General features: G+C 39.1%; 1 protein-coding gene across 6 annotated transcripts; it reads left to right on the forward strand.

Annotated features, from left to right (window-relative positions):
* Window positions 1–1,408: 1,408 nt before the first annotated feature.
* Window positions 1,409–19,263, forward strand: LOC116067604 (kinesin-like protein KIF23). Of its 6 annotated transcripts, none has more exons than XM_031324061.2 (23): window positions 1,409–1,567; window positions 2,256–2,322; window positions 2,526–2,654; window positions 3,847–3,952; window positions 4,796–4,932; window positions 5,056–5,168; window positions 5,305–5,475; window positions 7,071–7,183; window positions 7,832–7,953; window positions 8,158–8,260; window positions 8,396–8,475; window positions 8,579–8,698; window positions 10,533–10,692; window positions 10,838–11,002; window positions 11,302–11,468; window positions 11,643–11,816; window positions 12,451–12,663; window positions 12,899–13,189; window positions 14,910–15,143; window positions 15,360–15,445; window positions 18,084–18,144; window positions 18,379–18,419; window positions 18,545–19,263. In XM_031324061.2, exons 1-23 carry the CDS (start codon window positions 1,554–1,556, stop codon window positions 18,558–18,560), a joined length of 2,883 nt encoding a protein of 960 aa, XP_031179921.1. In that variant the 5' UTR covers window positions 1,409–1,553; the 3' UTR covers window positions 18,561–19,263. The 6 variants fall into 6 exon arrangements, with proteins under 6 accessions (XP_031179921.1, XP_031179922.1, XP_031179923.1 ...); XM_031324062.2 differs by having other exon boundaries at window positions 10,533–10,677; XM_031324063.2 differs by having other exon boundaries at window positions 10,533–10,677; window positions 10,841–11,002.
* The last annotated feature ends 3,780 nt before the right edge of the window (window positions 19,264–23,043 follow it).

Raw genomic sequence — 23,043 nt, forward strand, 5'->3', positions numbered from 1 at the left:
GTTAAGAAGACACTGTCAGCTGCAGGGAACAAAAATATTTAAAATTCTAAATGCTAGTTTCACTGTCAATTTCTAATTGTAGTGCTGCATTTAGACACTGACTGGACCTTTTCATATTTATAGTGCTTATACACAGCCTATTGGATTGTACTGTTATGTACAAAAGAGACAAAAAAGACAAGGGAAGTTATGACAAGAGAAAGAAAATGTTTTGCTCTTGAGTTTGAAATGCCTGCAAAGTAGCTTAAAACTTAAAAAATTCAAAGTTTAGTTACTGTTAATGCATGAATACAGAGTAAATGTTTTCAGGTTTGTTTATTTCCCTCATATGATTGCTGTTTCTGTCCCTGTGACCTGTGAGACATGTCACATTGTTCTTTTGATACAAAACTGAAAGTATTTATGTACATTGTTATTTATTATGATTTTTCAAATAAACTTAACCAAACCTGCCCACAAATATTCGTGAATATTTATTATTAAGGAAGTGACTAATGGTGGGGTTTATTTCTATGTAGAATTAGCTAAAAAAAACCAAAAAAACCAATAATGAATACATAAACAATTCTGTCCATTTTATGTGTTTTGGAAATAAAATATCACACACTATGTAATGCCAATTTTCCTAAATGTTTTTATGGATAAAATTAAATAATATTTGAGTAGCTTCCTAGCATTACATTACAAGTACCCACTACTTGTAATGTAATGCTAATGTATTTTAGTACTAGGCTAAATTAGTGGACCTTGAGTTATTTTGTCAAAAGTCAGGAATTAACTTCTACATGCAAATAAAACTTTCTGTTTTTTGTTCAGACACAATTATGAGGACTCGTACTACGGAAGCGTATTGCATTAACCATAGAAAAAAAAAATTAGACACCTTATCTCGTAATTACGAGATCCTTATCTCGTAATATTGAGAAAAGCCTTTTCTATGGTGAATGCAATACGCTTCCGTACTAGGCTACTACTCAGCCTGTAAATCACAAACATAGTAAATATTCAGTTTAAACCTTTCCAAAACATGCTCTACATGATATATCCTAGATATAACAAAAAACGCAGGGCTGTCAAAGAGATTATATAATAATTATTATATTATATTATATTATATTATTATAACCTATTTGGTTTACCATGGTATTCTTAGCCTACCCTTACCAATCTCACTCCTCATGTACCAATCCATCCAACGAAGGCAACGAGAACTAGCCATCAGAGGCAGAGTAGGGCGGATCATGCTCGTTCTTATTATAGATCCATGATCCAAATAGGTTATAATAATACTTACCGGTATTATTATTATACTCATTGGTCATGCCTTTGCCATCATAGGAAACGCAAATTGTCAACGTTTTCTACAGGGCTAGGTGCTGGAGGTAGGACCATAGACTGTATATAGGGTAGGACTTCCGCTGCGGACCACCGTATCTGCACTGTGATTGGTTGAAATATTAACCACGCGGAAAAACGTTTCACAGAGGGAATTTTTCAAATCGAGAAGAGGAGGCGCTCTGTGTTCAGTGGAGAGGAGATTAACAACACAAACAATGCAGAGACCAAAGTGAGTATTACAATCTATCTTTTATATTAAGCTCGATAAACGACTAACAATCTACAACTATGCATTGTGTTGGCAAAGCGATCCAAGTAAATAACGTAACCTGCTTGCAGTTGTAAAGTTATTGCAAAAAAGAGTGTTAGCTTCGTGTTGTTAGCATAGCTCGCTGCTGTCTGGTCAGCTAACGCTGCTTGACTGTTGGCAACTGATCGGTGTGTGAGCTCTGCATTCACTTTTCAACTGACAGTACATTAATCTGTCACCAATGTGTGTTCTATTTCTATACAAACTTAATCCAACTTTGGTTAGCTTCATGTTAAAGGGGCAAATGTCATAACGTGAAGTTCATATTTTTGTTGACCCGTCACCTGTGAATTGTCGTTAGCAAGTGACACCTGATATACACCTTAAATAACGTTAGTTAGCGTAACAGATAATAACGTAAGGTTAAGCGACAGAGTATACCACATAATATTACACTATATGGCCAAAAGTATGGGGACACTTTTGGTGTGAAAGAGTTTGGGGATGGAATGTACCTCAAATTGTGAGCTAGGTAAGGTTCAGGTGTTCACATAGTGTAAATTACTGAGGTGAATTACCTGGATTATTAATTAGTCATGTGTCTTATTCATGTAGCATACATTTTTGTGTGTTTGACATTGATTCTGTATTTCTTTATCACTTACAGCAAAGGGAAGACTCCTCGGAGGCCAGGCCCAAAAAAGGCATCCAACATAGAGAAAGATCCTGTTGGAGTAAGTGACCACTGTTTACTTTGTTGTTCCCGAAACTGAAACAGTAGAAGTAGACATTTGTGGAGTTAATGATGGAAACATGGAATTGGTGACTGGCATCATAGGCTCATGGAGTCTTCAAGATATTTTGTTCAATTTAGGTTTGTCTGAATGTAGTTCTTCCAGTTGTGATGGCTTCATCAAAGTAGACCTCATCTTTATAGGTATATTGCCGTATACGTCCACTTGGAGCAGAAGATGAGGAATGTTGTGTGGAGATGATCAGCAGCTCCACTATTCAGCTACATGCTCCTGATGGCCTTAAAGCCAACCGCAATGGGGAATACAAAGAGGTAAGTGTGTTGCAGCCCTCTCTGCTTGGCAAGTCATCTGAGCATGTAAAGCAAATTGACAATCTACACCTGTTCTTGTTCCCTCCTGATATCTCACTCAAGAGCTATTTTCTAAACAAGCAGGTAAACAGAAAAAAATATCTGACGCCACCGGTCGTATATTTCAGTTGACCTCAACTAGGGCTGAATGATTTTGGGGAATCGAATTGCGTTTTTCCTGCCAGGTATTGCGATTACGATTCAATTTGCAATTATTATTTTTTTGCTACATATTGCACCTTCTACGATCAAGAAAAAAAGTAAATGAAAAATCCACTAAAAATCGGACATTTCTGTAAAACAATCTGTGATATGTAACATTATTCCAGCATTTATCTTGTGAACAAACAATAAATATAATAATAAAAAGAGGAATAAAAAAATGTTAAACCAAATGTTACACCAAACATTCAACTAAATATTTGCATTCAATTAATCGCGGTCTTCATGATTAGCTAATCGCGTTCTTTCAAATCCCGATTTTGATTTGAAAACGATTAATCGTTCAGCCCTAACCTCAACAAATGTCTGCTCTCAGTAGGGCTGGGCGATGTGGAGAAAATCAAATATCCCGATATTTTTGACCAAATACCGCAACGATATTGTAGTGTTGACTATTGGTGCTTTCACAAAATATTTACACAATGAGATTTTTGATAAATACTCATCAGTAATGGTGATATAATGACTAAGTGGGTGAAGGCAAATAATAGAACAATTACAACAGTCTGGTAAGTTCAGAAAATGACATAACTTTACTGTAATGCAGCCTATAAAACCAGGAAAAGACAACACTTATGCCATATTACGATATCCAAAATCTAAGACGATATCTAGTCTCATATCACGATATCGATATATTGCACAGCTCTCAGTACTTAGTTTGTCTTGTCAAACGACCCTGATGGTTTTATTAAGTCTGTGATTTGGTTGGATGTTTTTATTGTTGCAAAGCAAAGATACTGTACAATGATACAATACTGAACAAATCCCTACCTAGTGGTTAGGTCATAATTGTATTCAGTAGAGACCTGAGACTTTCTTTGATACTAACAGGTTTAATACATGATGGTAAAATAATTGCTCTTGTTACCCCATTTGCTGTTAAATGCCATTCACATGTACTGTATGTTATTCTTTGTTTATCCTTTAGACACAGTACTCCTTTAAAAAAGTATTTGGTATTAATACTACTCAAATGGAGCTGTTTGAGGATGTTGCCAAGCCTCTGATCGAGGACCTTATTCATTGTAAAAATGGTAAGTGAATTAAAGGTTATTTGAAGCATGAAACGTATTATGTCCGCTGTGCAGAATCCCATCAATTGACTATGTATCCTCCAGTGCTGAAAAGGATTAGGTCAACAGAAAATTAGTTTGAAAACAAACAAATTTGATAATTGCTTAATTATTGAAGTCTGATTGGGATTTGGACCGTTGCTCAGACACAACATGTAATCACGCACATACGTTTTTTTCTGATCAACATAAAGGCTGTTTTATGCTTCTGCGTCAACTCCACGCCGTAGCTACGGCGCCGTGACCCTTTCGGAGTTCTGCGTCGGGGTTGCTTTGCATCGCGGTGCATTTCACCGCCATAACGCTAGGGGATGATAAGTCTGAGGTTATTTGCGAGGTGTCTGCCAGCCAGTTTATGTTAGCAAGCAAACTTTTGCACAACTGCCCACAAAGTACTGCTTGCTGGCGAAGTGCTAATTTCAAAACGTTACTGACATATAGACACTTTACAAACGGATAACCCCGTCATTGTAACCAAATATATGAGTTTATTTGCAAAGCTTATGTCAGTGAACTAGCATGTTGCTACTCCCCACAATATGCTGCTTGAAACACCAACTATCAACACACAGGACGAGTTGACCAATCACAGTCCTTGCGGTCTGCGTAGCCTCGATGCGAAGTTACACATTTTTTGGCGGAGGGCTCGGAGAGGGGTTTGCGTTGACGCAGAGGAGTCTGTGGGGGTACGCTGTCGATTCGACGCAGAAGCATAAAACAGCCTTAATATACTGTATCAACAACATCTGCCCTAATCCTCTGTGTGAAAAGTGGTTATTTATTTGTAATATCCCATGTTCATAGGTCTGCTGTTTACATATGGTGTTACTGGAAGTGGTAAGACCTTCACCATGACCGGCTCTCCTGGGGAAGGTGGACTCCTCCCCCGCTGTCTAGACATGCTCTTCAACAGCATCGACCCTGTTCAGGCCAAAAGATTTGTAAGTCTTTCATTCATTAATGTGTTGTGTAGTTTGTCTCTAAAAAAAAAAAAAAGGATTACATGTTTGGATGAATGGTGGGATATTAACTAGACCTTTTGTATCTTTTTATTTGTTTTTCAGGTGTTCAAACCCGATGACAAAAATGGGATGGAGATCCAGGGTCAAGTTGATGCTCTCCTGGAGAGACAGAAGCGAGACAGTCAGCAGTCAGTGCCCAGAACGCCATCCTCCAGGTAGCTATATTTCACTTTTTACTTTCTATACGATTTATGGTGTTCACAAGTACTAATAAAGTTGGAGAGAACCTAATTTAAAGTACATGTTGACTGCTGTTAATCGCGTTGCTTTTCTTGCGGTTTGTGTTTTTAGACTGAAGGCTGACCCAGAGTGCGCAGATATGATCAGCTCAGAGGAGGCGTGTAAATCTGAGAATGTGGATGAAGACTGCTGTTACAGCGTTTTTGTGTCCTACATCGAGGTCTACAACAACTACATCTATGATCTCCTCGAAGATGCTCCTTTTGACCCAATCAGACCCAAGTAGGAGACAGGATTTCAAATCAGTCCATGCTTTTTTGAAACCTAATGTCATGTTGAAGGGTTGTCTGTACAACACTTATTTGTATTCAGGTTATTTGTGGTACTTTTCATGTATGAGATGGCTCTACAAATATACCAACTGAACCCACACAATAGCTCGCTACTAATGTGATCTACAAATGTTTTTTTTTAGTAGTTGTGCAACCACTTGTCTGCATACATACCATTAATCCAAAGTCCTGTAAAAAGCATAGGTGTAACTTTCTTGCTTTGTATCATTTTGGTGGTTGTTGTCTTCAAGGATTGGCTCCCTGAAACATAACGTCCCTGAATGGCTGAAGCCTGTGTGAAAACCCAGTTTGCATGTGTCTTTACTAGGGTTGTAACAAAATTCACAGTTCGGTTGAATACGAGACAGTGGTGTCACGTTTTGGTACGTTTTCGATACAGCAAAAAGAAAGACATGCCAGAGAAATTTACTTGATTTTTACAATTTTTTTATTTATTAAAACTAACCTCATAAAGTATGATCTGTTTTACTTTGAACAATGACAGAGCTATACTTGACCCATCTTCTGGGGTGTCTTCTTAGCAGCATATAAAATTAAAACAGCTCCTAATATACATGTTACAGTCAGGTAGCTTTGTGTAGCCCTTGACGTCCAGCCGTGTTTCGGACAATTGGTTCTCTATTTGGGCTTTTGGTTTTTTGTACAAAGCAGGAATTACGGTCTGGCAGAAATGGGCTTGTGAAGGAATAGTGTAACGGGGCTCAATTACTTTAACCATGATCGTAAAACCTGCGTTTTCCACTACAGAGTAGGGTCTCGTCACATAATCGCAGCTATAAATGTACCAATCGCCGCATTGATATCTTTTGCACGGTTTGAATCAGTTGGAAATTGCTGCTTAAATGCTGCGAGGATAGTTTGTAGCGTGTGTGTTGCTCCTCGTTTTCATCTAGTTCCAGTTATTGACACACTGAGGTGATGTCGGCGTAAATGAGTTGACATGTTTGTAGTATTCCCACTGGTGTAGCCTATTCTTGTGTAGCAGATGCAACATACCGTTGTTTTTTTATCCACCACTCTCGTGCCATCACCCTCATAACTTACAGGGGAACCAAAGTGGCTCCAAACGCCAGAATTGTTGGTTATTGGAGGATCTTCTAATTCTGCTCTGGTAATAGTCGCATTAACGTTACTAGCCATATTGCAATGAGCTAGTTCAGTGTAGCATGCTTGACTGGAGTAGAGTGTTTTTCTTCGGGAGTGGGAGGAGCAGACAGCACGTTGCCTGTTAAGTCGTTTGGGCTGCCTTGTTGAGTGCAGCGGCACTGAGAACATTATATTTCTCGCAATTTAATATTTGTAATGCGTACCTAATCGAAAGCCTCGTACCGAAAGTTTCGATACGAATATGTGTATCGTTACACCCGTAGTCTTTATCCCTGTATGTGTCTTCCTAGATTGTATTTTATTTTAACGTTGACACTAACATCAAGCATTTGTCTTTTTAGCTTTTGCTGCTTGTCTTACTAAAGCGACACGTAAGTGTGTTACGTTATGTTGATTCTTTTCATTAACTTGTTTCAGACCGCCCCAATCTAAGATTCTCCGGGAAGATCAGAATCATAATATGTATGTGGCTGGCTGCACAGAAGTTGAGGTCAAATCTACAGAGGAGGCTTTTGGGGTTTTTTGGAAGGGTGAGTGTTAATAATAACTTTCTTCTTGCATACTTGCATTGTATTATATTTTATGTATTATGTTATGCGGATTCCCCTACATGCCGTCCAATTTGAATTACAAAGTTTGGTACGGTTGGCATGCTTTTATTCTTAACTTTTTGTATCTTCTCGTGATGGAAACCATTAAAAAACTTTAACAGGATAATTATTAAAAAGTTGGTAACACTTGAAGGTATCTACATAAGAGGGACATGACACTGTCATGACACATGAACCCTAACTCTAGCCCTAACTTGTCATGACAAAAACCGAATGACACTTAAGGACAGAAGCGTTATGTCATAAACGTGTTATGACTTGTTTATAATGTTTATGACACGTTCATGACAGTGTCATGTCACTCTTATGTAGATACCTTCAAGTAAAGTGTAACCAAAGATTTTAACTAAACGTCTGTTTAGGAGGCAGCCAGGAGTTTTCTTTGTTACAATGTTTGTGCAGATTTTTGAGCTATAGCTTCCAGTGGCCATTATTAGCATACCTATTGAGTTTACCAATCATATCATCAGTAAAAAAAAGGACAAAGCAATAAATCTGTTGACTTTATAAAGAATAGATTTGACTTATATTGTTACAGTTGTTAATGATGCCTTGCTGTGTCTCCAGGGCAAAAGAAAAGGAGGATAGCCAACACACAACTTAACCGTGAATCCAGTCGCTCACACAGTGTATTCACAGTAAAGCTTGCCCAGGCACCACTTGATGCTGATGGGGACCACATTCTACAGGTAACACGCAGCTCCAAAGTTACATATTGAATTTTTTTTTTTTCATTTTTTGTACATTTTGTTTTTATGATTAAATTGATGTTTATTCAAAGACTGCCAGTGAATCCTTTCTGGTATTCAATTGAAGCTAATCAGGCTGTGTACACATCACAAAGGATTCCATCCGATGTTTGGTGACGCTAACAGTGTGTTATTAAATTGCAGGACAAAAACCAGGTGAATGTGAGCCAGCTGTGTCTGGTTGACCTGGCAGGCAGTGAACGCACCAGCAGAACCAGAGCAGAGGGAAGCCGTCTCCGTGAAGCAGGTCCGTTCATTCCTTACTGTGGGCTTCTGCTAAACATCAACCATAGGTTTTTTTTCTGTGTATCTGGCAGATTTTCAGTGTATTAAGTTATGTTTGTTCAGGCACCAAACGTCTGTAGTATTGTCTCATTAACAGGTAATATTAACCAGTCCTTGATGACACTGCGCACATGTATGGAAGTCCTACGTGAAAATCAGATGTGTGGAACTAATAAGGTTGGTATTTTATCATGTATATTATTGTGTATGACGATTCTCTTGTTATTATTGGTAATTTTCTAGTAGGTACAGCTTCACAGAACCTTTTATTTTATTCCAGATGGTGCCATACAGGGACTCTAAAGTTACACATCTGTTTAAAAACTACTTTGATGGAGAAGGAAAAGTCAGGATGATTGTGTGTGTCAACCCGAAGGCTGATGATTATGACGAAACTATGGTAAGGCATTGCATTTGTGATGCAGAATGGCTTGAATGTAAAATCTTATCTAATATCACATGCTTTCCCAGAAGAAAATCCAGTTCATTCTTATCTTGATTCTGAACTACTACTAAGAGAGAAGACACACCAGCCCGATAATCGGGCGTCGGGCCGTCTGGCGAGGTCCGTGACTCGAGTCTGTTCCGTGTGTCGCGTGCCGTCGGCCGTCCGAGGAGCCGTCGGCCTTCATTTGGGCCGACCCGACATGTTCAGTCGGGGACAGGGCAGTCGGGACTCACCCGGAAATGGGGAGCGGATGAGCCGCTCAAAATCTGACGAAAATCTTTTAAACTGACCTTTGTCAATCTGAAATGAAGACAGATTCAGCAACTGCATGGCCTATTTCTCGCTTAAAATATTTTCAGAAACACGTTTCGGTGAACTATTTTAGTACAATATGAAATCGTATTCTGAACAAGCCGCCATGACAGTCTGGCTGTGAATTTCCGGAGAAAAAAGAACCACGTGACGCGTTCGTCCAATCAGCTGCCGGTCTTCATTTTCTGGTAAATAATCAGACTGTTAATGGAAACAATACAGAGCCTGCTGCTATGGAGACGTATTACGTTTCGCGCACGCGCAGAGCGTACGCTCAAGTCGGTGTCGCCTCAGTGTGTTCTGAGGCATTTTTTGGACCTCGGGGACCCGACTGATCAGTCCGACTGGCTTTTCTGCCGACGGTCGGCCCGTCTGGTTGGTGTGTCAGGGCCTTAAGTCATAACTGCTGGCTGGTTTGCAATCAAACCACAATGAAAATTTGACAGGATGTTTAAATTAGGGCTGTCAATCGATTAAAGAATTTAATCTAATTAATTACATACTCTGTGATTAATTAATCAAAATTAATCGCATACATAATTAACGGTGCCTGAACCGATACTTTTTAAGAAAGTAAAAAAAGAAAAGAAAAAAACAGGGTACTAAACAACAGTCGGTGACATTAAAGAACGGCTTCTTTATTGCTAGGCCATATGGTCAAAATTAAATGATTTAATAATAATGTATAACAATAACTTATTTCACTAGTAAATTGATGTTGAACGACAAAAACAACCACCAGATGGGAAAAGGACATTTACAATAACTTCAAATGCACCACGAGGCTGTAGTTTACCAGTTTCATTGAATGCACCGTCTGTGTTGTTTTTCCAACAATGGCAGTTGCAGATTGTTACATGTGTTGGAATCCTCTAAAGTAAAACACAGTCAAACTTACACCGTTTAGCGTTAGCTGTCAGCATTTTAACCGTGTTTAATCCAGCTACTAGCTAGCGGTAGGCTAACGTTAGCTGCTGTTGAGTATAGTGTTAACTAACGTCACGTGCAGCGGTGTTTGTGTTGCCTGTATCGTCTGTTTCAGAGCATCAGAGAGAAGAGCGCAGACATATCAGTGGCACCAGATTTCGGTAGCCAGGGTTGGCAGGAAGAAGATTTTTACAAGTAAATGTTCCAATCAATGATCCAGGCAGCACATTCTCGTCTCCCTCCTTCATTTTACAGTCGAATGGTGGCTAGAACGGCTCCGGGTCAAACGTCAATATGGAATGGATTAATCTGCGGGGTTTTTTTGAACGCATTATTTTTTCTCAGATTAATTAATCGAAATTAACTCGTTATTTTGACAGCCCTAGTTTAAATATATACTCCCTGGTCCCCCAAATATACAAATGTCATCACAGATGCATATTTCACAGTTGAGTTTCAAAACATTAGTATTTGATTTGTAGCACTGCTGGGTGCTTTAAGGAAGTTAGGGAGTATTTGTAATGGTTTTCCATCGAATGTGCTGCAGCTGGTGATGCGCTTTGCAGAGATGACCCAGGAGGTGGAGGTGGCACGGCCAGTTGACCGGACAATTTGTGCCCTTGCTGCAGGACGCAGGCACAGAAACCGTGCCTTCAGGGATGAGCTGTCACGTCGCCTGGAAGAGCAAGGAGGTCCCAGTAATGCCTGTAAATCTCTAGTACTAGCTCATTGTGCATATGTCATGCTGTATTCTTACATGTTGAATATGCATTTCAGAATTGTTGCTGTTTTACTTACTGTATGTCACTAATTACACACAAACCTTTCCATGACGTGTTCTTATTCACACAGTAGATGACCCAGCTCTGCTGAATCAGCTGATGGAAAGCATTCCAGCCATGCCTCGTTGTGAGCTGGTGGACCCAGCTGATGATCAGACGTTGCCCCGCCTGATTGACGTCCTGGAAAGGAGGCATCGTGTCCGTCAGATGTTGGCCGAGCAGTTCAACAAAACTGGTACAAGCCCATTTTCTACGCCACAAATAATTGTCTGGTTCATAGAGAACTTAGTGTGTGTGTGTGTGTGTGTGTGTGTGTGTGTGTGTGTGAGAGAGAGAGAGACTGAGAGCAGGGAAAGGAAATGCAGCTGAACGAATAGTCTACACTGCGTAAAAAAAAGAATAACGAAACGCAATATGTGGCGGCCGGTGTTGATTTTGTGGCGCACTGCCACAAATGAGTCTGTGTGGGAAACACTGTAAAGTTTAAAAACCAGTTCAAGCCAAATGTTTAAATTAATGTGTTCTCTCCTACAGCCAGTACACTGAAGTCTATGATTGAGCAGTTTGACAGTCAACTCAATGCAAAGGAGATGCTCCTCCATGATCAGCGAAGCAAACTGAGCGAGAAAGAAAAATTCATCATCAACCAGAGGACCGAGCTAGAGCGATTAGAGAAAAAATCCCAAACCCTGGAATACAAGGTGTCTCCCTCACTTAGAGAACTATCTTATTCTACTCTTTTCTACATTTGGTTTACAACATTCTAAACACGCCTATACAAGTAATGATATGTGAATTCCCTTGTTATTTTAAAGAGAAGCTTGAAGTTACTGTTTTGACTTTTTTTTTCTCGCACTACTGGTCCTTCTCTTCAGGTCGATATCCTGCAGAAGACAACAAACATGTATGAACATGACAAGCGCTCACTTCAGCATGAGCTGGAGACCCGGGAGCAACGGCTACAGAGAGAGCTATCAGAGAGGAGGCGCATGGAGCAGCAAATGCATGGCATGGTCACAGACACCAAACTCAAGTGGGAGAAGGAGTGTGTAAGTAGATTTATCTACAGTACTACCTACTATTTTTGGGTTTGTATATTGAGGGCTAGCACATACTTGTCAATGATTTGCATCAATGGAGCTGTTTGTGCCATGCTGTCCTCTTCATTGTGGCTGTGGCTCAGTGGTAGAGCGGACGCCTGCCAATTGGAAGGTTGGTGGTTCGATCCCTGGCCCTGCAGTCCCATGTTGAAGTGTCCTTGGGCACTGAACCCTGAGTTGACGCTGCGCCATCTGAGTGTAAATGTGTGTGAGTGTTTATCTGATGAGCAGGTGGCACCTTGTACGGCAGTCTTGGCCACAGTGTGTGAATGTGTGTGAATGGTTCCTGTACTATGTACTATGTAAGTAGTCGTTAAGACTAGAAAAGCACTATATAAAAACCATATCCAGTCCATTTACATTAATTTGTTAGTAGCCTAGTGACATACAGTACACTTAAACAAGTAAAATATTATAAGATTTTGTAAGGTTACTCTTTCTTGTGCATGGAAAAACAGAGAGGTTTTTGCTTGTGTATTGTGTATTCTATCCCTCTACATTTCAGTGAGGTATGAGGATTAGATGATGAGACTGGATTAGATGATGACACCGTTCTTGTTTCCTGCTGGTGTTTTCTAATCAGGAGAGGCGAGTGAACGCCAAGCAGCTGGAGATGCAGAACAAGTTGTGGGTGAAGGATGAAAAGTTGAAACAGCTCAAGGCCATTGTTACAGAGAGCAGTGGCTGTGGCAGCGATGGGTTTCCCACCGAGCGCCCAGAGAAACCTGAGAGGCCCTCAAGGCAGAGAGATCACGGAACGGGCCAGAAGAGGTCTGCCTCGCCATCACCACTTCATGTAAGTTATTTACTCTGTAACACTGCCTGTTCCTTCAGTGTGCACTCTCTTATGAACCTTTATTTAATGTTAAATTGTGCATGCTGCTAATCATCATTTGTGAAAATCTTAATCATGAATTGTATGAGATTTCGATGCTTTCTGTACACAGCGTCTATATTACCCTGTTTTGTATTTGTGTTCATCTTGAGCCTCTAACATCCACAATGCTTGGCACCATCCCCTCACTTTTCAGGACGTCAGCCAAACTCCCTCCCACCAAAATCGAGCCAATGTTAGGGCAGTTCAGGATGCTTACCACACTTCCACCACCTCCTCCTCAGCTTATCCCTCAGTAGCCTCCTGCATCTCTGATTGGGAGCACAAGTTCCCTGTAGACTCAAGCAGCCAAGCTAGGAGCCGGACTCCCGCCCAATGCCACGGCACCAGCAGCGTGGGTCGCAGGAGAGGCCAGCGATTGGCCACAGACACTGGTGCCCCTGCTACGACTCTTGTCTATGGGCTCGACCTAGAGGCAGGCACAAGGGTTAGTTTGTGTGTTAGAGCCTAGATGTCCTTCAGGATGTGTTTAGTTTTTCTCTGCACTCCTGAACTTTAAGCCTTGCCTTAGTGTAGAACTGCACCCGTAATGTTATCAGTAGAAGTCTGCTTGTTTTAGAAATGCATCAAGTAGAAGCGCTGCATCAGTGTATGCTGGTGTTTATCTTATCCAGACTATAAGGCACACTGATCTGTCTCACTTGTAAATCCTCTTGACTTGCAACTTCATCCTCAGTAGTAGCAATAGTTATATCATGTTTGTAGTTCTTTCTGTTGCTTATTGCGAACTGCTGTCTAGAATTTCTTTTTCATTGTACTGTATCATCACACATTTCAATAGCAAAATGACTAAACAGACTATCGCCACAAAAATAAACGCACAAAAACACCTGTTTATCCCAGAAAACACTGTCAAGGCAGCAGCAGTATTGCACATTTTAAAAGAGTGATGCAGAAAGTTCACATTTATTAATCAGATATTCATAAAAAGTACACCAAAATGGATAAGGAAAAATACACTTAACAAAACCAAAATCATCATTGAACATATAACTGAATTGCCCTTTAGGGATAAAGTTGTTTTGAATTAAATTGAACTGCAATGTTGGAGCTTGGTTAGTCTCTGCATGGAGTGATTTGATGTGGCACTCAACGCTGATCATTTTCAGTGTACTCAGCTTGTCCCGGTTTTAACTATTGCTATAATTAAAAAAGTCTGGTCTTCTAGTGCTCCTTTTTTAATGTCCTCATGGGAATAGCAGACATATTGGTTTTGGGTACCCTCATGTACATGTGAACTACAACCTTTACTTGAATTAGAAATGGTATGACTGTACATGAGGACCAAACCACCAAATTAAAACCTGCAATTCCATATTGAGATACTTGGCTTCTTACAAAATATGTACATGTGTAACTGCTTGGTCTTTTGGTCAAGGTCCGACTCATGCCTTTGATTTGCTCTGTATTGTAAAATTATAGTTTTACCTAGCCTGGCTCCAGACTTCTGAATTGCTGCCAGCGTCTCAGATTCTTTTCAGCGTTTCACATAATGAATGATTAATGAAGTGAAACGAAAAATTTCACTCTGATTATCAGGCTGACTTTAACCACTACCATGTCGAAATGAACTCTTTCAACCACAGCAGGCCATACATAACTTTATATTAGGAGCACCAAGTAAAAGTGGAGTTCCTTATTGACCCAGTATGTTGGGACCAAAACAGAATAATCTTTATAATAGTATAATGTATTCACTATATACATTTTCAATTCTGTTTGCATGTAGTCTTAATTGCTAGACCCATTTCCACACTACTTTTGCGCTGCTTTGCATGTTCATTTTGTATTTACTCTACTGGGCTGTTGTCAATGCAGTGTTTTTTAGTTAGTTTATGAAAATATGTATTGCTGGAAGGCCAGAATATTGTTTGTTTGGGATGTAATTTGAGTCTACATGTAGAGGGCTACAACACCATGGAAATACTTATTCTCCCTGAAATTCTAAAGATGAATATTTAAAACTCTCTCGAGTGGGACATGCCCAGTCCCTCTCGGACTTCCAGTAGTACATTCATTTTCAACACAAGCTAGCACCCTCTAATCATCAACCTTCACTACTAACACCCGACAAACTTTAAATGGTCCCTGCTGGTGTCACCTGTGAATAACTTCCTGGTTTGTCTTTCTTACACTGGGATCACCAGACGGCCCCTCCGGTTCATCCAACGCACAGGCGCTCACACTCTGCGGGTGGGGAGAAATGGGTAGACCACAAACCAGCCTCTAATTTGGACCTAGATACTGTCATGCAGCCAATCATTCCCAATGCAATCAAGGTGTCGACCCCAAACGAGAAAGCTCTGTCTAAATGCCACAAGTATGTGCTTAGACATCAAGAGCTTGCCTCAGACGGGGAAATCGAGACCAAATTGATCAAGGTAAAACTACATAATTGCTTAATTTGAGACTGATTATTTTATGTCTTGCATGACTTTGGCTATATCAACTTCTGTATGATGTCACATTGAGGTCCTAATTTATATATTACTGGGACACTGCTATTGTTTTAGCTGTTGATTGTGAGTATGTGTTTTTTCCTGTGTTCTCCTTTGGACATCTGAGTTTTTTTGTTTTTTTCTTTCTGACTTTCTCAGGGCAATGTTTTTAAGACCAGAGGCGGAGGACAAGCTGTGCAATTCACTGACATTGAGACACTAACACAAGAGTGCCCAACAGCAAGGTACAGTATTTGCTCAAGTACTACAGGCTGTGATATTTCTATGTGTGTGTTTTAATGTATTTGATGACATCATGTCACAATTTCATGTCCAACCAAAATATTTTATTTTATTTGAGTTTAAAAATGTATTTAGGTGCCAAATACGTTTTTCCCATGCAGCAAGAACTGTTTAAACATTTATACAGGAGAAACAGAGTAGGGGTTTCTGGCACAACTTCACATACTTCCAAGGTGCATGGAGAGGGTAAAGAAGTCTAGGAGGTCAAAACTCCAGCAACACTTGTATATAGAGCAGCTTTATTGGTCTAAGTGTTGCTGGAGTTTTGCCCACTTTACACATTAATACAGGGAAGTGGATAACGTTGAATACAAGCCACAAAAAAAACTGTTGAAAGGTTTCACACAGTTTTACACTTAAATACACTGAAAGAAAGAAACTGGATAAAAGGATTGTCTGTCTGTCTGTCTGTCTGTCTGTCTCTCCCTCTCAAAAACTGGTGGATTGAAACCAAACCCCCCACAAAAATGTGTATTTTAGGTTTTTTCTTAATCAAACGGACCTTGTTAAAAACTCGGTCATCTATCTAATAAAGCGAGACGCCTCTGTATTTGTATGTATGTATGTATGTATGTATGTATGTATGTATGTATGTATGTATGTGCGTCTTTGAAAAAGGCGCTACGTAACGCTGGCTTTTCCGTGTCTATTATTTTGCTAAGAGGAAACTCAATAAAAAGCCATTTGCCAACATTAAATATCAAACAAAAGCCAGACACTATATTGTATTAAGTTGCTGTGAGCTGTACATTCACCACTTCTAAACACAGGCAGAACATAACGTAATCTCGGAGCTTCCTCCACAGCGCTGTGCAATGCGAGACAATCTTGGAGCTGACCGACCAAAGACAGCAGTTTTCATCAGACTCACCCTGGGTCCGGTTAATTAAGTATAGCCTATTGCTAACTTATAATACTAATAACATTACCGTCGGCAAAATACCCCGGCGAATCAAATCCATATGTCAACGTTAACCGTCAAGCCACTAAACCTGTATGGAAATTAACACCTCTGCTGAAGTGTTCAATTCATTAACGATAAGACGAGATAACGCCGCCGTCATTAAACTGTGGTGATATCAACATGCAATATCGGTGACGAAAAAGAGAACACTAAAATGTTTTCTCTCTCTCTCACTCACTCACTCACTCACTCACTCACTCACTCACTCACTCACTCACTCACTCTCTCACTCTCTCTCTCTCTGCACACACAAACAGTCCGGAGCCTGGCTAAATGTGAGATTGTCTCTGTAGGCTTCTCGCTCTGTTTCTGGTGGTTGATTAACACAGATAGGTGCTGATTAGCTCTCATAACGGGCCGGGTAGGTAGCACATTGCCATGAGTCCGTGAGGCAACTGTCTGATTACTCTATGTTTAAAGCAGCCATATTATGCTCATTTTCAGGTTCATAATTGTATTTTAAGGTTGTACCAGAATAGGTTTACATGGTTTAATTTTCAAAAAAACACCATATTTTTGTTGTACTGCAGTGCTCTCTCTCACTGCTGCAGATCCTCTTTTCAGCTGGTCTCTGTTTTAGCTACAGAGTGAGACCTCTTTTCTTCTTCTTCTGTACTATCTTTGATTGCACTGCACATGCCCAGTAGCTCAGATGTAGATCATGTCAGCTAGCTAGCTCCATAGACAGTAAAAGAAAGGCTGTTTCTACAACTTTGCTCAGTTACAAGGCAGGATTAGCTGGGAGACTTCTAAATGAGGGGCGCACATGTAAGTAGTTCTTTTGTAGATTATGGTGAACTTGTGTGTGTTGTAGCAGTGCTTTGCTATTGAGAACGAGGTAGCATGCTAGTGTTAGCATGCTAGCGTTAGCCATAGCGTTAGCATGCTAACGCTATGAGCTAATGGTTGCGGTTAGCCTGCTCGTTTCGGCTTGTGACATCACAAGCTGTGCTGATTTTGAACAGCTCACCCAGAGACTGAAGGCAGGACACATTCAGAAACCGTATCTCACTCTAAACAGCATGGGTGGATTTTTTTCAAAGTTTGTATGTGTGTGGAAGCACCAGAGACACAACATAACACCCCAAATCCCAGAAAAAGTGATTTTTTTCATAATATGGGAACTTTAAATTGTGATATTTTGTGATTAAATTCTGAATCTGCCACGTTCTCTGTCAGGTAAATATAGTAGTACAATGTCTTCCTCTGATGTAGAAGTAGCCTACGCTGTAAGTCAGTCGTAGGCAATACGGCGGAGTTGCATCATAAGTGGTTTGGGGTCCTTCTGTAAGTAGTTTTGGGTTACAATTTGGTTTTGGAGAATTCTACCACCAGCAATACCACGGGCCAAGCAATCGGCCCATTCCAAACAGGCACATTTTCAACGGGCACTGTACCAGTATGGTTAAACTGAAAATTAAAGGTTTGTGCTACTGAACAGCTAAAATGTCAATAGGTTCATGTTAACGCCAACAGCGATTTTGTAGCCACGATTTCATCAAGCCTCTGTCTCTTAAGTGATGAACGTAAACACATTCTAATTACACTATTCAGTATTGTGATTCATTTGTAAAAATTTTATTCAAGTTGGACAATCCTTATGTGTTTTGTTTCAGTCGCAAGAGGCGCTCAGGATCTGGAGAAGGAGCAGCTCAAATGGAGGACATAGAAAACAGGGTAAGCTCTTAATTAAACAAAATTCAACAAACAAGACATAAAAATAAAAAATCTGGTCATTTTAGTGCAATTACCATATGATCATTTTTAATATTCTTCAACACATCCTTAGGTATCAATAATTAGGGTCTTTTGAGAATTATTTTTCATAGAATTCTAAATTTAATATGAATTGGATAATTTGTGTGTTTGTGTACATGGTCCCCCCTTTTCAACTTTTTTTCTTCCCATTAGCCTCCAGTGGCAAGCACAAGTTCAAGCCTTTGGTATCAAAAGTAAGACAATTAAAGCATGTTTGTTTGCATGCACTGTTTACCATGGTATATAAGATTCCAGCAATTGCCTTGGATTTAAAATGAGGGTTATAAACTTTTGTATTTTTTTGTTTTCTTTCTTTCAGACGCAGAAAGCCTTAAGTTTGCTGTACATATGAAGGAACTTTTTTTCCTCTTGAAAATATGTAAGATTTTGCCTTACTTTTGGAATAGTGAAGGGACCGCCAGTGAAACTATGCATCTTTTTGAGAGTCAGGGCATTTTTCTTTCATGATGATCTTCTTACAAATTATTAGAGTGCAAATTTAATTTAATTATTGCCAAAATGATTGACTAAACAATGTAAGATATATCCATTGTAATTTGCTGGATTTGTGTCCTTTTTTCTTTTTGAATGCTAGAAATATTACCGCAACATGGATATGTTAAATAGCTCAACATAAATGTTTTGTGATAAATGTATTGTTTTATTACATAATTTTGTCACAGCCTTTTTTTTGCTACCCAAAGACTAGAATATTTGAGCTTTTGAGCAATAGAACATGTTTATTACTTTTACTTTATGGCATTGCTTGCCATTTTTTTCAAGGGTTTTTCCATTTATTGGATGTTAAACTGAGCATATGGCTGATTACAAAAAATAAAAATAGAGTAAAGAACATAGTTATTTTAGAATTACAATGTGTAGACCGTAAATAGAGCTGCTAAGTAGGTTTTGCTGTAATCAATCTGACTAACTAAATAAGTATTATGAAGCTTTTTTTTACTTCAGTTTATTGAAACAACTCCTGAGATGTGTAACACAATACCATTTTTGCTGGCATTAAAATTATTCAAACACCAAGTGTCACTGTCATGATTTCATAATCCGTGAAGACAGAAGGGCTTAGTCTCTATCTTTAAGGCCTTGAACATACCCTAAAGACATCCTTTGCTTTCCTTTTTATCAAGCTGTTTGTTACCACTGTAAATTAACTATCGGTATTGGAAGGTTCTCCACGTATTTGATCAGATCATTGAATAGAAAATAAGACAAACAACAAATGCTATGTATTTAGTTTGTTGAATTTTCTTGAGTATCTGTTTTTAGTTTGACTTAATGAAAACTATTGTATACATTCTACAATCCCTATTCTGAGCATATTGGATAGCATAAAGAATTGAATTCCATCCATGTTGTGCTGGGAATTATACCGTTTAATTAATCTTAATGGCAAGGGTCAATAAGTTGTACAAAGAGACTAAACTCCACAAGCTCCAGGTCAAACACACATTTACTCAAGCCACAATGACCCAGTCAGCCTAAAGTCAAAGGCTCACTTTAAGGCTAAGCACAGTTTGCCTTGCTGACAAGTAGACACTTTATGCCTGTTTGTGCAACATTTTTGGCCTGTCAACAGGTGACAAATGTCAAACCAAACTACACAACCAGGTAGAAGCATACACTAGCAAGTCTGTATATTTTTTTTCTTCTCACCACTGCTAAAGTCCTGTGGACGGGAGCTCTCTGCTTACACTCCTGTTGGCTCCAATTCCAACAACGTGTTTCAAATGCTTTGAGGATGTTGGTTTTTGGATGACTGATTGTTGTAGCATCACTTTCTAGGAGCGGTGTGTCATCCTCCATCCAATACAAAGCACGTTACACAGAACCAGTTTTTTCATCCTAGTATTTCTTTATGCTTTAGTTTCCCAAAGGCTTATTTAGGCTAGTGTACTGTGCTGTACTCTATGAATACTCATGAGAAAAACAATGTTTTACAAACTTCAATCTGACCTTCCTAACAGGTAATTTGAATATACAATTGGCACCAATGGATCGCCAAACAGAAACTTTACATTCCAAAGTTAATTTTTTAAGATGTATGCTTTATTAATATTATTGTGCTGAAGGGAGCTGTACTATGTATGCAGTAACTTTTATTGACAATTTACTATTTGGTCAGCTATAAGTGATTGCCATGCATCCATTCAGCAGAGGGGACAGAACACTTGTAGTTTACAATGTGAACAGCAGGTGGAACTAAATTCCCTTAGAGAGCACATATTTTCAAACAGGTAATTGAGGAATACAGTAAGTGCTTTAGATTGGCTTCAAATGGCTAAAGTTTGGGCTTGCATCTTTTTCAGGTCAAATCTGATGTGATAGTTTGACAGTTGTCCATATAAGGAGGTGTGTAATGCCACTCACTCAGTCACTGCCACTGACTTTAGACAGCTTTGCGCTTCCCAGTATGCCCTGCTGCCTCGTTGGTATCATTTCACAGTGAATGCCTGGACAACCAGGATGATGAAGTCACTGATTTGCTGAACTACTTTTCTGCCTGGATGATGAGCTGTCATTAATGTCTCTCTAAGATTGAAATTGCCACATTTTTACTTCACAGTAAATTAAGCAGAACAGTGTGCGTGGTAATGGGCAATGTGCACTTGGCAAATTGACTATGGAAGGCAATTAGGTTGCTGGAACTGGTTGATCAAATATGAGCTGGGTTTTTTTCTATTTAGAGGCCACTGATCATGAAGTCATACAGACTGAATGCTCAGATCTCAGATTTTAAATAAACGCCTGGTAATACCTAGAAATAAAATACTATATTGTTGACAGTGCTGTATATCTAGACCAATAAAGCTATAGACAAGTGTCAATAAATAGACCTCTTATTCCCTGGCTCACAGTATGTTAACAGGGATTTTGCATACCTCTCTAAAAAAAAATATTGAGAAGGCTAATGCATTACTTCTCACCATAAATTGACAAATAGTAGTTGGTCATTTCATCCTGTGTTGATATTTGTTGACTGCAGGATGTCCATCCTGTCTTGTGGCCCAGCACCAGTTGGAATTGGTAAGAATGTGGGAAGTAGCTATCAGCCAATCTCAACCCTTGTGTCTCTAGGTTTGCCTGTGAAAATATTGACTCTTCCTTCCCTGCCTGTTTAACTAGCCAGCCTTTAAGCAGTGTCGGAGCAAATACCCCATGACAGGACTGCTTTACCAAATGGCTTCTTTAACTCAAACTTGCTAATGACTGCTTAAACAGGGCTCCTCTTATCCGCTGCAGATTTCATGTTTGCTTTGGTACATTGTATTAAACAGGTCACCTTTTTTGTGTACTTCTGAGTGCGAAAGTGAAAGATTACAGACTGCTGTATTTGATTTCTGAAGCTGTTACTTTCAGGCAAATGTTCTTTCTGGTGTGACACAAGTATGATGCATAGACAGTATATAAGAATATAAGAATAACGGGTATGATGTGGATATACAGTGTGTGGTGGGTTTTGTTGGCATGTGTACGTACAAAGATGTGCTGGGAAAAAAACAAGCATACTGTTATAGGTTGTGGTGTGAGATTACATGATTACTTATGCATTTTTGTACATGTGGACTTTCTTTCACACCAATGAAAAAAGCTGCAACCAGTTCACTAATAATATGGTGGAGTAGGACAGAAGGTCATCAGTTAGGATTCAATAGTACATACATGATTGGGCATTGTGCACCAAAAAGCGTTTCTCCTGCTTTGCTTTAAGGTAATTTAATTTTTATACAGTATTTATATTAAAACAAATGTATACAGTATTAAGTAGATGGTGGGACTGGGTTTGTTTTGTTGGCTCTGGAAGTATTTAAAAAAAAAAAAAAAATTCCCATTGCAAGGTTTTCTTTTTATATACATTTTTTTTTCATATTTTCTTTTTATATAATTTACACAGAAACACTGAAATGTCTTGAATAATTTAAGGATACTGTTATGTTGTGGCCATCAGTTTGTATTGTCTTAACTTATATTTGATTTTATTTGAAATCTTAACTCAAGGTCCACTCACTTTGTTGTGGCCCTAAAGCTGCACAAAATTAGTCTTTTTTTATTTTATTTTTTTAATTAGTCTAGTTTTGTTCACGGCGCAAACGGTTTAGTCCGCACCTGAAGTAGCTAGTTTGATTGATTAGAGATCATGGCTAACACGACTAATTTCTTCAAGTCAAGTTAGGTCATTAAAAAAACAATACGTTAGGAACAGATAAAGAAGTACACACATTTCTGTCACACGAAAGGTGAGCTTGTTAATGTAACTGTTTCAGGTTAACGTTAACGTTAGCTAACGTCAATACTGATTTATTTTGGTGGGTGTAACGTTACGGTTAATTAGCTAGCTAGCTAGTTAGCTCAATTTATTGCAGTTCGAGTAACGTTAATGACATGTAGTGCACATACAATACATGCAAAGTAGCGTTCTTAACTTACGTTAAGTTAGCTAGTTTAGCTGAGAATAGTGATACGTTAACGCCTTTTCTGACGAAGTTCCGATGCTACAATAACATTTGGTAAATTCATATTAGATTATTATCTTTTACTTTCAGGCCAAGTGAGCAATGTTTTGAAACCTGAAACGCATGGCCCTCAGAAACAACGCACCCCACGCCATCTGATGATGTTACTGAAAGCAGCAGACAAGATGAGTAAGTTACAGAAGAGATGCACTATGCTGTGCTCTGGAAAATTAGCTAGCCTATTTGTAACATAAGTTAATTTTTGCTACAATCACCTGCAGTTTACTATCCCTTATGTACTGATTCTATTTTTAAGATTTTGAAGTGTTAGGAAAGGGTTCTTCAAGAC

Source organism: Sander lucioperca, chromosome 3, assembly GCF_008315115.2.
Source record: "Sander lucioperca isolate FBNREF2018 chromosome 3, SLUC_FBN_1.2, whole genome shotgun sequence".
NCBI classification, from domain to species: Eukaryota; Metazoa; Chordata; class Actinopteri; order Perciformes; family Percidae; genus Sander; species Sander lucioperca.

Excerpts from the sequence above, each read along its gene's own strand:
- LOC116067604 (XM_031324061.2), top strand. Across the intron at positions 8,699-10,532 it reads ATGATTATGACGAAACTATG|CTGGTGATGCGCTTTGCAGA; the intron begins GTAAGGCATTGC and ends AATGTGCTGCAG. Across the intron at positions 12,664-12,898 it reads CCTCGCCATCACCACTTCAT|GACGTCAGCCAAACTCCCTC; the intron begins GTAAGTTATTTA and ends CTCACTTTTCAG.